The following is a 15,339-nucleotide window of genomic DNA, read 5'->3' as shown; positions in this document are numbered from 1 at the left end:
GCTGTTCTACACATTGCACTGCTTCCCTAATCCATACGCTGTATATTATACTATTGCTTACTTGTTGGATCTTCAATATGAATGAGGTCGGTTGGTTCACTGGGATGACCACAGCCAGCTTCATTTTCTGCACGAACCTGGAACTGTACATCTGTACCTTCAATGACATCTGTCACTCTGAAATTGCAATCTGGACCAGCTGTCTTGCCAGCTTTTACCCAGCGAGTGGCTAGTTTTTCTTTCTTTTCAATAACATATCTGAATAAATTGGGGAAAATACTATCAGGCACTTGAAATATGAACACTTCAGACTTCTTGCTCAATAAAATAGATAGAGATTAGAATAGTTTGGTCAAGGGAAAAGTAGAGAGTCATGAGTTACAAATTCAATGAACTTTACTTCACACATCAGGCGTTTGGTCCTGGTAGTCCTGGTATGTCTTGGATGTAATGGGGCTGACATTACTGACATACTGAGTTCTGAAAGCCAATTCCTGAACTTCTGCTGTGTTCTCAGGTTTTAGGGAGCTGCAGAAGTAAAAGAACCTCCAAATTATACTTGTATGTTTGCTAGTTTGGATCTCAGTGGTTAGTCCACTGAAAATATTTGTAGATATTTTCTGAGAGTTACTCAGCTGTCAAAATTCTGTCTATGATAGCTTACGGGAAAGTAATGTGAATTACAGGACTTTTGCTCTGTAGTTGTCAGTTTGTTTATGCTATGCTTACTGTGATTGGGAAGGAGAAGAAGAGTGAAAATATAAAGAGGAAAAATCTAACTGGCTTTCAAGGTGAATTTCAGAGGACAGATACTTTAGAAAGCAAAGAAAAGGACAAGTTGGAAGCAACATAAAGGAGTAAACCAGTCTGAAAAGTGAAATAAAGAAGAGAATGAACAGAAAAGAGATGAAGCTTCATCTTAGTTGACTGTATACAGTCTGAATGAGAAACTAAGGCAGAAGGAAAATGTAACAATATTACTTGGTAGATGGGTCTAAGTGTCTACAGCTCTGGAAGAACTGGAGACTATGGTTGCAGTAATTTTTATTTATTTTTTTTTAATTTTATATACAGCTCAATTTGATTTGATTAGTTGCTGTTTTGAGGATGTTGACACACATTCATTGTTCATGCACATTAAGTTATTTATATTTGCATAATTTCCACATTTTAAAATCAAACCCTTAATTGCTTTGACCACATGACTTCTATATCCATCCACCTCTTTTTCATTTAAAATTTAAACATTTTAAGAGAAATGTGTTCATTCATGAAAAGATCTTAATCTACAGGAAACGCTACACAAACTTAAAATGACCTTACCTTTGAATTGGTCTGCCACCATCATTCTTAGGTGGTTCCCATTTCAAATCAACATGACCTTTTGTCACTTCAACTATTGTAAGAGCATATGGTGGCCCAGGGGTTGCTAAAGAAAAAAATTATATGCATTAGAAGAATAGGAATCCATTACACATGAGCTGTTTCTACTGATCACTCAGTAAGCAAATCTGAAACTTACTGAAAGTATCTTTAGCAAGCACTGAATCTTCAATTTCACAATAGTCGCTCTGTCCAATGGCATTTTCAGCAGCCACACGGAACACATACAATGAGCCTTCAGTGAGTGGGCTCACTGTGTACTTGGTATCTTTCACTGTTGTGTCAACTGTCTGCCAGCCTTTTCGCCTTACATCTCTCTTTTCAACAATGTAGTTGGTAATTGGGGAACCTCCATCTTTTTCTGGGACTGTCCATTTAAGATCTGCTGTGTTTTTAGTAATATTAATAACCTCAAGCCACCGAGGTGGTGAAGGAGGATCTGTGAAATAGAAAAAGAAGGTAAAACAGGTCGGTGTATTTCCCATCAAAGATATTGGAAGACAGGGAATATACCAAAAGTATTAAAACTTCAGGCAGGACAGACTTTTAATATTTCATAAGCCTTCCAAGAGTTCACTTGGTACCTACAGAGACAGGCAGGGATGGGCTTTTTTAAAGACAGAGACAGTGTATTTGCAGTAGCAGCACGTTCTGAAACAATACTCACAGAGCCTCTCCTTGCATAGCACAGGGTCACTGGGTTCACTGGGCTCACTCTCGCCAGCCTTGTTCACAGCTCTCACACGGAATGAATATTCTTGTTTCTCCATAAGCCCCTTGAGGAAGTGTTCAGTTGTGGGAACTCCTTCAGCCACTCTCACCCACTCGTCTGTTCCAGTCTTTAATAGTTCAATGACATAAGATTCAATCTTTGCCCCTCCATCATGTTCTGGCTTTGTCCAGTTCAGGAATAATGATGTCTTGCCAACATCTTTCACAGTTGGCTTTCCAGGAGGCCATGGTGGATCTAGACAGGAGTCCAATATTAATTACATTGAAAACAAAGACTTTTTTTGTGTTGTTAAATTAAACCATTTAAAAAAGTGTTTATTATACCAATTGGGTCTTTCACTAAGATTGGCTCTGTTTCCTTGCTTGGTTTTCCTGGTCCTGCAAGATTCTCTGCCAAGACACGGAACTTATATTTCTTCTTATTTGTAAGACCTTTAACTCTGGAAATAAAAATTAGGTGTGATTAAACCAAATATACACATTAACTCATGCCTAAAAAATTATTCTCTCTACTCTTCATACTACAGTTTACTTGGAAAATCTGAAAATGAATATAAGGAGAAAAAAACCCCAGGGTTTTGGCATATTGATACTTGAGATGGCTATGTCTGCTATTTTAGAATGTCTTATGAATAATAACATAGCACAGAAATTAAGCATAAGATTTAAAAAAAAAAAAAAAGAGGTGATTCACTCTTCTGTAAAGACATTCTTCTTTAAAACTAATTATGAAAAAAGGTATGTCACCAGGTGTTAGTTGGATCTAAACTTATGGAAGCAAGGAAAAAAGAATGAGAAAAATGTAAAACTTTTTTAAAAGGCTACAGTTACATTTTCATGTCTCTGTGACATATTTCAGACTAAACTAACTATAGCCTTACTTGAATGTTGTATCTTTCACTGGCATTTTATTGCATTTTATCCATTTATCTTGATCAGGATCATATCTTTCAACCCAGTAGCCAGTTATGGGGCTGCCGCCATCTTCATCTGGTTCATTCCATGTTAAGGTGACTGAATCTTTAGTGACCTCTGTAGGCTTGAGACCTGTTGGAGGCCCTGGTGGATCTGTATAAAATAATAAATTTAAGAAGAAAAAAATGGAAAGAAAAACCATCACATATATGTTGTGTTTTTTCCCCCGTTAAAATACTGTAAAAATTTAACATTAATTTAATTAACTAACCAAATGAATATTTTGCAATGATGGGGTTACACTGTGCTGGCTCCCCAATACCATACATGTTCTCAGCACTGACTCGGAACACATATTCTTTATGAGGAATTAAATTCGTAGCTCTGAATTTTGTATCCTTAATAGTTGATGACAACTTGTGCCATATTTCACTGTCTGTAGCTCTTTTCTCAAGGACATAGTTGGTAATTTTAGAACCCCCATCATCTCGTGGAGGATTCCATGTCAGAAGGCAGGATTCATTTGTGATTTCTGATACATCAAATGCAGCTGGTGGACCAGGTTTATCTGTAGAGGACAAGACGTGAATGTTAATATTCTGCTTGCATACCTCAGTACATTACTAATGATTTTTAGAAACAATATAAAATACATGCATACCAAGAACATTAACTTCAACAACAGCAGTAGCACGTCCACTGGAATTTACAGCTTCTATAATATAGGTTCCACTGTCACTCCTCTTGCTGTCTGTAATAGTGACTGTAGAACGATTAGGTTTGGTTTCAATGGTGATTCTGTCATCAGGTCTCAAAATTTTGTCAGCCTTGGTCCAAGTAATCTGGGGCTCAGGCTTTCCAGTTACTTTAGCTGGCAGCTCAATTTTGGTTCCAGCTTTCACAGTAAGTCCAGCAAGAAGCTTCACATCTAAGAAAATTTCTGGAGCCTCTAATTTAGGAGAGAATAAAAATGTTATAGAAATAGTATTTCAGAGACTGGTAAAAATAAAGCAGCTATTGTAATTCAGTGATTGAAGTAATTACCTTTTGCATCAGTGGCCTGAATATCATCTGTTGGCTTACTTGGCTTGCTAGCTCCTATTCTGTTCAAAGCCTTAACCCGATATGCATACCACTCTCCTTCCTTGAGTTTTGTTACTTCCATTCTGTTTGTTAAAAAAAAAAAATCCAGATATTTGAAGTGGTGAGGATGGCTCAGTTAGTTGAAAGGATATACCTTCTGATGTTAAATGACTCACTTTGTTTCAACAACAGGCTCCCCGCATGTCTCCCACTTGTCTGTGCCACGTTGGGATTTTTCTACCAGATAACCCTTAATGCGGGCACCACCATCATATTTGGGAGGCTCCCAAGTTAGGAAGATTCCTTTTGATGTTGGATTTCTCCATTTAACATTCTCTGGTGGATCAGGCACCGCTATTAAAAATTAAAACATATGAGGTCTTAGAAACCAGTCTAAGGAAGAAATTTTTTTACGTATTACTTTGAAGAAAATCAGCAAGATTTCAGAAACAGAAAATCAGCAACATTGTAAAACAGTTGACTCACTTGCTGGTGCTGACATATTTACAGGTTCATCAATATATGCAGGCTCTCCTGGGCCACATTTATTGCATGCACAAACTTTAAATAAATATTCTTTTCCTTGGATGAGGTCAGGTACAATGAACTCTTGGTCAACAACATGATCCATAACCTAAAGAGAAGAAAGGCTTCAATGTGTTTCTAAAATTTATTTCCAAAGAGCAATTAACAAAATAAGACACAAAATTCAGCAGCACATGTGGAAACAATATAGCAAATAGAAATCGAAATGAAAAAGAACGAACTTACTTTGTTCCATGTTTTCCGGCTTACTTCACGTTTTTCAATTATATAGCCAGTAACTGGACTTCCACCATCATCTTCTGGAGGTTCCCATGACAGCTGTACCGTGTTCTTGATTATGTCTATAACTTTAAGTTCTCTTGGTGCACTTGGACGAGCTAGAATACCGAGAAATTGTATTAATTATTTTGTAATTGGAGTTTGACAGATGATCTCTATGTAGTCTATCTGCCAGAAGACTTACTCTTCTTAGTCATTCTTCCTTAAACAGCAAAGTTGGATATTGAAAACCAGAAAGGAGTTATTTTGGAAGATGGATTTCTAGTTTTTAGTAATATTTTAACATACTTGGTTTACTGAAAGTTGTGTGACTTCACATTATTAAACTAATTAGATTTTAGCAAGACAAATATGGAATTTTATTGCTAGAATATATACGTGTCCACTTACCGATGACATTAACATTAATTTCTCCTGAAACAGATGACACAGGGTTTTCTAATGTTAAGGAATAAATTCCTTTGTCTGGACGTTCACTTGGAGTAATTACAAGTTCTGCAAAGGAGGCAGTGGTCTTCATCGTTACACGATCACCCGCTTCTAAGACTTGGTCACCAAAAGACCATGTGGCGGTTGGCACAGGGTAGCCAGTGATAGGAACGCGGATCTTGATTGGCTCTGGAACAATAACCTCCAATCCATCTTTAAATGCACTTAGGTCCATTGTAGGTCCAACTGGAAAAAGTGAAAAATGGATTCAATGAAATATTTTCAGATGTTCTGAATATGGCTAATGATAGCTGTGTTGAGAGGCTGACTCTGACTGTATCTCAGTCTGCAGGTTGGAGCTGCCTAGGCCTAGCTGTAGTTTATCACTCCCTACCTCTCCTGGACAAACATTTTTTAGAAATATGTGAGTTGATAAGGCAGCTTAGCATTACCAAGTAGGAGATCTAATTTTCCCTTTAATATAAAAATTTCGTATTCTTTCGATTTTTTTTTTTTTTTAATCCTCTCTGCCTTTCTCTCCTGTTACCTCCCACCTTCCACAAAGCTAGGTCGGGAGACAAAAGATCATGCTTTGCTCTTCAAGCAACCTAATAGGTCTCTGCCTACCAGTACAGTTAATTATCTGCAGAATTCATAATGGAGGAGAAATACGTCAGAATCTCAAAGGTTTAAGGCTCTTTATACTAGCTGGCATCACAGTTATCTGGTGAAAAATATACATATTACCCACAAGATGCATGTTAATTGTGTGTCTTATCTGATTAGTTATCTTTAATAAATAGCATATAGTTTACCAAAAGTATCATCTGCAGTTAATGGTCCAATAGCCTCCGCTGGGTCAGACACACCAGCTGCATTTTCTGCTGAGACTCTGTAATAATAACTGGATCCTGGTTTCAATCCGGTTACCTAAAAAGCACAAATAATCATTTAGTAACTCATATTAAAAATTATGTACATATTTTGAGTACTTTGTTGATGAACAGAACGTCTTACCTTAAAAGTAAGAGCAGGTACTAGTTTTGGGTTACAGCGAATCCACTTGTCTGTTCCTTCTTCTTGCCTTTCAACAATGTAGCCTAAGATTGGACTTCCTCCATCTTTGAGAGGAGGTTCCCATGTGAGCTGCACTGATGACTTAGTTTGATCTGAATGATTAAGGTTAATGGGAGGACTTGGTCTCTCTGGAAAGAATTTGAGAAAAATACATTCTTGCAACTGATAAAAGAGTATGGTTCTGCATATCAGCTGTCTATACCTTAAAGTACTCTTTTTAAAGCCTTTGCATAGCTTTTTCTAAACCAATTTTTTAAATTGAGGGTGGATCCTAATTTCAGAGCAAAAATATTTTGAGTTCTTACTGAATCAAATGGTAGCAAGATACTTCTGACATGTTTGAAGGACAAAAGTAGGAAAAATCTAACTGTACATAGTATTTGCAGCACACGTTTCTCAATTTAACTTTCCTGCATACATAATATATAAACAGTCAAAATGTCCCTGTTTCATAATGCAATCACAATCAATGCTTGCATACTTACTGATTGGGTCCATAATTTTAACTGCACGTGTAGCAGGACTTGGTTTGCCAACTCCAACCATGTTTTGTGCTCTTACTCTGAAGAAATATTCTTCATTTTCCACAACATCAGTCAGGACAGCTGAAAGTTCATCAGCTCCAGTGGTCATAGTTGGCTCCCATTTGATGGAAGCTCTGTTACGCAGTTCAATAATGTAGCCAGTAATTGGAGATCCTCCATCATACTCAGGTGGTTCCCAGGTAAGTGTAGCTCCAAACCTGTTCACATCAGCAACTTCTACATTTTGAGGAGGACCAGGAACGTCTGCATTTTATTTTAGGGAGAAAAAGGAAAAACAAAGTATGTGTTTTTTCCCTATTGCTACAGATTGTACTGCTTTTCTTACACTGTCATCAAACACTGAGTTTTTCACAACTTCTGCTCACCGAATTTGCTTTTAGCTTCCACAGGTCTCTCTGTTTCCACTGGCTCACCAGTGCCCACTCTGTTCCGTGCACTAACACGGAAGAGGTACTCAACTCCTCCTTTCTGAAGTCCAGTAACAGTGTATTCACAATTTTCAGCACGATCAGTGACCATAATCCAGGTCTTACGCTTGATATCACGTCTTTCAACGACATAACCTATTATTTTACTTCCACCATCACTTTCTGGTTCTTGCCAGGCAAGGCCAACTTCACCATCATAAGTTTCAGTGACTTCCAAGTTTCTAACTGGACCTGGAACATCTAACAAAGATATGACAATAGTTTAGGGCATTGCATCATCTTCCCCTCCCCCAGGTTAAATAAATGTAAGCAAGGTTTTAATAATGGGAGTACTTACCAATGACCTCTACGTTAATGAATGCTTCTGCCTGGCCATGTTTGTTTCGAAGTATAACCTTGTACCTTCCTTTATCTGATTTCTTTGCTTCATAAATTTTGAAGGTAGTGCAGTCAGTTGTTGTATCAACAGTTGTTGTGGGCAGACTTTCCTCCCCTTTCAACCATTCAGCTTCTGCTCTTGGGTAGGCATCATATGGAACAGTCATAGTTAAAGGCTTCCCAACATCAACCACAAGGTTTTGATCACCAGTCTTGATTCTAGGTGCAGCTAAGGAAGATCAATGTGACAAGTAAGTACTTATATATAAAACCAACTGATATATTTGTGTAGTTAAAGGAGCTAACATTGAAAAGAAAAAGCAGCTGTTGTGGGAATTCAAAGCAAATCCTTCATAGACTCATTGGATTGCTCCAGAGAAGAAAACTCAGGCTGGTTGGTATGTACTGTGTCCTCCTATAAAATCATGGAAGAGGGAGTTGCTTTTTGAGCATTAATTAAATGTATTTTATTGGTCTCATCCTGTAAAATAGACAAATGAGGAATTAAATGTTTTATATGACCGAAGTAGGCCAAATAGTTTTAATGTTTTAGATCTGCAGTGACCTAATGAAAAGATTGTGTCTCCTTTAAGCTCAATACATGGTCTTTTGTATAGACACTGAAATATGACCTACATTTTCCTCAACAGTTGGATCAGGGTGGTATAATAAAAATATTTGTTGCCTGTATTATAATTCATACGGTTTAACAGACTTGCACTTGTCCCAGCCTGATTATGCATTCATTTTAATTCAACTCTTTGAAATGACAAAAATCAATTCAGTCAAACAGTTAATCCTCTAATTTAAGATTTTATAAAAGAAACACAAAGCAAGCAACTTACCAGCTAATTCAAGCTTAGCTCTAGCTTCCTTATCTTTGGCAATAAATCTGTATTCCCCTTGGTCACGGGGCTTTATCTCACACACCTGCAGCCTGTGGACCTTTCCTTCACTCATCATCTGATGTTTGTCACCTTGGACAATAATCATGTTGTTTCTCAACCACTTGACCTCCACACCATCTTTGTTTAACTCCGCCATGAAGATGACATCTGCACCAGGAGCTTCATAAATATCTTGTGGTGGTCGGATGATCTCAACAGGGATTTCTGAAATAAATGTTAATTCATTTGGTGTTACCTGTGTATTGTTTCTATTATTACTAAATAATGAAGAAATAAATTCTATTCAATTTTACCCATACCTTCAACAAAAAGTCTTGCCCTAGATTTTCTGTCATCCACTCCACAAGAATATTCACACTCATCATCTAGTCTACAGTCTTTTATGATCAATCTGTGCAGATTTCCATCCTTTTCAAACTGGTATCTTTATGGGGGGAGAAAAATATTCAGTATTTTAGTTTCCAGAAAAAGCGACAAAGTAAAGCAAGCATGTTTAGGATATTAACAAGCATAATAAAATGTACATACTTTTTGCCTTCTTTGATTTCTCTTCCATTTCTGTACCACCTTACACTGGCTTTCTCTTTGGAAAGCTGGCATGTAAAGACAGCATCATCAAATTCAGTGACGGTCTGGTCCCGGAGATGTTCAATGAAGTCTGCTGGTGCTTCTGTGATGAGAAGCTCTGCAACAGATTTGTCTTGTCCAGCAGTAACAGTGTATTCACCTTCATCTATAAACCCACAGTCTTTAATGATGAGTGAGTGTTTGTATTTATCAATTTTGTACAAAATGCGCTTGTTGAATGTGATCTCTTCACCGTTCTTTGTCCACTTGAGAGTTGCATTAAGGCGATTGACTTTGCACCAGAATGTGACTGTTTTCTTTTCCATGGTCTCAATGTCTTCAAGAGGCTCAACAATTCTGAGATCCTCCTCTGTTAAGACAAAAAACTCAAACTGATTAATTTACATCCTCATGATCCTGATGTGAAATTGAATGTAAGATGATGAAAGAATTTTAATACAGTGCAAATTATTTACCTAATACTGCTAAGGCAGCTGAGCTTTTGACGTGTTCGCCTCTCTGGTTTGACAGTGAGATGGTGTAGGTGGCTTGATCTTTCAGCTGTGCATCTCTGATTCTGAGAGTGTAAACTAAATCCTTCTGGACAATAATGTATTTTGCACTATCAAATATTGCCTCATCATTTTTGTACCACTTCTCTTTGGCACCTTCTTTATTGACTTCACAGTTGAAGATAATTTCTTGACCCTCATTAACTTCTTGGTCCTTAAGAGGAGTTATAATCCTGAGTTTTTCTGAAATTGAGAAAATAGAAGAAATAGGACATCATGTAGTATAAGGAATGAAACAAAATATGCACCTGCACATTGATAAAATAAAGCTTACCAATCACTGTTAGGCGTGCTGTAGCTTTTACTTCACCAACCATGACAGTATACTTTCCTGCATCTCCTAAAATAGAGTCTTTAACCACAAGTGTTCTCTTTTTGCCATCTGAAATGATGTCATACTTATCACCAGGCTCCAGGACTGTGTCACCCTTCAGCCACTGTACTGTAATTGCCTCTTTGGATACTGAACAGACAAATTCAGCTTTGTCTCCTTCAAGCACCTCAAGATTTTGTGGTCTGGTAAGAAATTCTGCTGCAAGTTCTGAAAGAAAACATTTTTGTAGATATTTTATTTTATTTTTTACTTATGAAAAGAATAAACCAAGTTTTTATATTTTTTAACTTTTTTCCAGAAAATGAGGCCACCGGAGTAACTTTCTTACCATGTACAGTAAGTTTTCCTGTTGTACTAGAGCTTGGGAGCTTGCAAGTGTATTTGCCAGCATCTTCAGGATGAGCATTACGTATGAGAAGAATTCTCTTTCGGCCGTCAGAAATGTGTTCAAATCTACCACCATCAGGCACCTCCTCATCTCCTTTAAACCAAGTAACTTCAGCATTAGGCTTTGAAACTTCACAGATCAATTTTACAGTGTCATTTTCATTTACTTCCAGATCAGGAAGATTTTTTGTGAAAACAGCTTCTTCCTCTGCAACAAGAATTTAGAAAGATGATTAAAGCTTTTCATCAAAAAATACTTTTTCTTGTTCATAGCTTAGATTCTAAAACACTGTGTTTACCTATCACCGTAAGTAGGCCTGAAGTTCGAGCTGTTTTTGCTTCACAGGCATATTCAGCTTCATCATCAAAGACACATTTACTGACAACAAGAATGTGTTCTGCACCTTTGGAAATTATGTCATACTTTTTCCCTTTTTTAATTTCAATGCCATCCTTAAACCACTTCACCTGTTTTAGAACAAATCAACATGGTTATTAATATTAACATACTCATCGTAGATGTTCTTTTGTAACACTACAATAAAGTTGTCAATTTAAAAAAAGCTCTAGTTGAAGGAATTACTCAGATTAAAAAGTATTATTATTGACCTTGACACCTGGACGAGAAATTTCACATTCAAATCGAGCAGATTCTTTTTCTTTAACTTCAAGGTCAGTTAGGGGTTTCAGGAACTCAACACGAATAGCTATAAGAGAAAAGAAAAATTTTAATAGAGGAAAGTCTCTGGTAGAGAAGAATAAATTGCTGCTGTTAATATTATTGCAAGTCATAGACACTGGTACATAGATTTTATAGCACTTAGACATTTTGTATAAAATTGTAAATGACTCACGTTCTACATTGAGAAAACATGACGTCTTAAAATCCTTAGCATCACAGGTATATGTTTTTGCATCATCCAGTGTGCAGCCATGGATAATGAGTTTTCTGACCCTTCCATCAGAAATGATATCGTACTTCTTTGTTTTGTGAATTTGTTCTCCATTTTTGAACCATTTAACTTTTGCATTTTCTCTGGAAACTTCACATTCCAGTATTGCAGTGGCCTCCTCTTCAACAGTCTGGTCCTCAAGTGGTTTAGTAAATTCAACTGGGGGTTCTAAAAGAAAAAGATAGATTTTTGCTACAAAAGATCTAAATTATAGCCAGCCCTCTGCTAGTACAGAACTGTCCCATACTGTTCAGTAATTTTCCTTGACTGACTAATCAAAAATGCTCTTAGACATCTGTGCTGAAGTTTTTTTTTTTTTTTCTCCTAATTTTCAGCCTACTCTAAGATTAGACTGAAGGATATCCTTGTCCATGGGGGTTCTACTCAGAAATCATCACAAAGCCTTGTAACTCAGTTTCTTTAGCTGAACTATACCCATGTGATCTCAATGACTCTGAAGTTATCCTCTGAACTTAAGGAATGATTTTTTTTAATTATTTTTCCTTGAATTACTAAATTAGTTAGAAGTGTGTGCAAGAAGTTTTTTGACTTCTTAGCCATACACAGTTTGCAAGCAATGCAAGGGGGTATACAGCTAACAGTATGTCACCTGACCGCTGGTGTAGTTGTGGTTTTGTAGGTTTCTGGATACTCCAAAGAACAGAAAAAAGCCATCAGGAGCCATAAAGGCCAGCATTTGTGGGTCATCTTGAGGCCAATTGAATGTTCAAGTCTGCAATGAATCCCTGGAAATCCTAATGAACTGATTAATCTCCCATATCTGACATATTTCCAGTATTTCCCCCTTCCCTCAGCTCTTCAATGAAGCATAAAGATTTTAAGTGGATTTTTTAATCAGGAAAGTTATCTACCAGTCCAATATTGTATGTATGATCCTACTAATTTGATATATGGTGTATATTAAAATCCTAGTCCAGGGTGAATCGTGAATGGACCATTAACACTGACTATAGTATAATTAAAATGACTGACTTACCTTTCACAAAAAGATTTGCTTGAGTTCTGAAATCTTTTGCTGTCAGTGATACCTCTCCCGCATCTGTTAACTTGACGTCTCTAAGAGTAAGTGTGTGAACTCTCCCTTCAGCACGTGTCACAACCTTATAAAGTACATTAAAAAAATGCTTTGTAAGTATCTACAACAAATAGTTAAGAAATATTTAATGAAATAGCATTGCTATTTATTGTTATCTGTGGAGTTTGGTTGTTTATATAAAATTTTGATAATTTGCTTTTGTATATACTAGATATAGCTCAAGACACAAATGTGTTGAGTATTTTGAGAATAATTTCTGCTTTGTCCTCTCACTTAGAAGAAATTGTAATTTTAAGTTTCCCCATGTTTTACGGTATTTGTGTCCTTGTATTAGAAAACCTGAGTCTACTGTCAAAGTTCAAAATGAGGCTGACTTGAGATAATGTTTATTTTGAACTGGTACTAATAAATACCAAAATAAGTAAATTTATGAGAAAAAGTTAGTATAACTCCTGGCCACACCTAAATTAAAAACTTTTAGAGAGCTATAAAGAGGTTTGGCACTCTCCTCATACACTCTTATAAATTCCAATTTGACTTTCTATTATTAAATTTTGGTAAAAAATTACGCTTAAAAAAACCCACAAAAACATTTCCATATTGATCTATTGCTGAAACTACCTTGCAATCACGAGCTTGACTTGGTCTACTCCTACACAAATATCCCTTTTTCTAGGAGTAGACCTGAGGGATTTAAGGATACATCCTGCATTGCAGCCATTAAGAGGGCTGCTACCTCATTCATGCCACACATTTTAACATAGCTCTTGAAGAATTCTATTTATTTATTTTCAGAGAAGTATGAGATCAAGTAGTAGATGCTGGTTTAGACAAATAAAGGGGTAAAGTGAGCTTCTGCTAAGGAAGAAGCATAAAAGAGTGTTTCTTTTGAGAAGGCAGCCCCTTTTGCTTCAGAGGGAAAGAAGGAACTAAGAGGCTGTCCTTCCTCCCAAATTGTCATTGTGTCCCTGAAAACTAGCTCTAGAGAATGCTTGTCTGAAAGAGACTGAGATGAAGTTGAGATGAATGTATTTGACCAAGATAAGCAGTAAAGGTAAACAAAGAAAGGTTATATGTGTGCACCTGAATGCTAGCCACAGAGGTAAAATAATGGTTTGAATTAAAAACAGCTGAAATGAAACACTTGTACAATTAGATTGATTCTTGAAGACAGCAGTAAAAGTGTTTCAAGAGGCTATTTTAAACGGGCAGAAAGAGATGCATCAAGTAAATATATGGTTTACTCTGAATTTCTTCTTGATAAAATTTCAACTGAAGTCAAATGACAGTTTTGACTGTATATGTAAACTGAATGAAAATCTGGATTTATTTTTTTCATGTAATTAAAATGATAGCTTATACAGATAAGAACAAAATAATGTTCCATGATGCAGAATATTGAACATATAATATTTTTCTTGCCAGGCAGTAATAACTATCAAGCCACTGCACTGATCAATACCTTTCAACATTTTTATTCCTAGACTCAGAAGTAATTACCTTGATTTATTACATGTCTCATCTGTCAAGTTTCATTTTTGTTTATCTGTCCCTAAATACTGTAATAGGGTTGCTTATCACCATGATTAGTTTTTCTGTTCCTATTTCTATATTCTAAGTTTTTAATGAAATCATTTTTATTTAGGCAAATTTGGTGAAGCACAGAAAGATCTAGTAAAACCTGAAAATAATATGTTAAAAATAGTATTTAAAGGAAAAAAATCCATACCTAAATATTATTAACGGCATTATTACGGGTTCTGAAACTTTGCTAGGTCATATAATCCCTTGAAAGTTTGCTTTGTCTGAGGTTTTCAATTTATATTTTCATTTGCATTATTTCCCGTATGCCTAGTACATGAAAAAGAAGTCTTAAAACCAGATATCCATTTATATTTTCTGTTTCTTAATGTATTTATTTATGTTTCTTTATGTATTTCCTGTACCATTAACTTTAAATATTAAACTGACTGCATTCCAGGCTGCTCAGATCTCAGCGTTAAGAGCCAGCACTTGATGAAGGGTTAAAAATAGCTAGTGAGAAGTGCTTGACAAGCAAATCTGCCCAGAAAGTTATCTTGAGAGCCAGAACAAATACCTGAAATGGAATCTGAATCCTCTTAATCCCCTTATATGCAGAATTGGACTGCAACTCAGCATTCAGGAGAAAAAAAAGCATTTCCTGATAGCACCTTTCAAAACCCTCTAACTGTAACTACAATTAACCTGAGCAAAAATCATTCAGTAGCCCAGTGGCTGAGTTACCAACAGAATCAGGCACAAAATCACTGTTGTAGTGATTGCTATTTTGGAACCTTAGTTTCCCTTTGTATGATACATACTTGTAGTATGCCAGAATACTGGAATTTCTGGGTGAAAAAATGCTCTGATTTAGTGAGGATTTACCATTTGGCACAGCAGCACTACTGTATTGCTGTGCCTTATTACTTCTATTGGCAGAGAATAAATGAGAAACAAAGAAGGGGAAGAGAGCTGAAAGAGAGGAAGAAGGAGGAAACATGAGGAAAAATAAAGTTTAATTGCTTTACCTTATCACTGGGCTCCAGTTTCTTTCCTTGCAGGAACCACTCTACTGGGATTCCCTCATAAGAGAGTTCGCAATCGAAGGTTGCTGATTCCCCAGCTGTCACTGTTACATCCTTGAGGGGTCTCAGCAAGCCAATTACTCGAGCTTGGTAAGGAGAAGACATCATTTTCAGATTAGTCACTTCTACCCAAGAGAGAGCTGCTGCCCTTATGTACTAA

At 36.5% G+C, this 15,339-nt stretch overlaps 1 protein-coding gene across 1 annotated transcript in view; it reads right to left on the bottom strand.

Moving 5' to 3' along the window:
• The window catches only part of TTN (titin), a 242,473-nt gene that overhangs the window by 77,727 nt on the left and 149,407 nt on the right, over window positions 1-15,339 (bottom strand). The window contains 29 exon segments of the mRNA XM_075756546.1: window positions 62-258; window positions 1,324-1,429; window positions 1,523-1,822; window positions 2,051-2,350; window positions 2,440-2,555; window positions 2,997-3,183; window positions 3,302-3,598; window positions 3,692-3,979; window positions 4,075-4,196; window positions 4,290-4,467; window positions 4,600-4,747; window positions 4,885-5,036; window positions 5,329-5,613; window positions 6,183-6,297; window positions 6,385-6,572; window positions 6,930-7,232; window positions 7,355-7,657; window positions 7,755-8,024; window positions 8,641-8,907; window positions 9,003-9,127; window positions 9,232-9,640; window positions 9,747-10,025; window positions 10,117-10,383; window positions 10,505-10,771; window positions 10,863-11,031; window positions 11,173-11,270; window positions 11,418-11,684; window positions 12,514-12,637; window positions 15,123-15,265. Of these exon segments, the coding sequence (XP_075612661.1) occupies window positions 62-258; window positions 1,324-1,429; window positions 1,523-1,822; window positions 2,051-2,350; window positions 2,440-2,555; window positions 2,997-3,183; window positions 3,302-3,598; window positions 3,692-3,979; window positions 4,075-4,196; window positions 4,290-4,467; window positions 4,600-4,747; window positions 4,885-5,036; window positions 5,329-5,613; window positions 6,183-6,297; window positions 6,385-6,572; window positions 6,930-7,232; window positions 7,355-7,657; window positions 7,755-8,024; window positions 8,641-8,907; window positions 9,003-9,127; window positions 9,232-9,640; window positions 9,747-10,025; window positions 10,117-10,383; window positions 10,505-10,771; window positions 10,863-11,031; window positions 11,173-11,270; window positions 11,418-11,684; window positions 12,514-12,637; window positions 15,123-15,265 (6,270 nt within the window).

Source organism: Balearica regulorum, chromosome 6 (assembly GCF_011004875.1).
Source record: "Balearica regulorum gibbericeps isolate bBalReg1 chromosome 6, bBalReg1.pri, whole genome shotgun sequence".
In the NCBI taxonomy this organism is placed as follows: domain Eukaryota; kingdom Metazoa; phylum Chordata; class Aves; order Gruiformes; family Gruidae; genus Balearica; species Balearica regulorum.
This window is presented reverse-complemented; position numbering and strand designations above follow the sequence as displayed.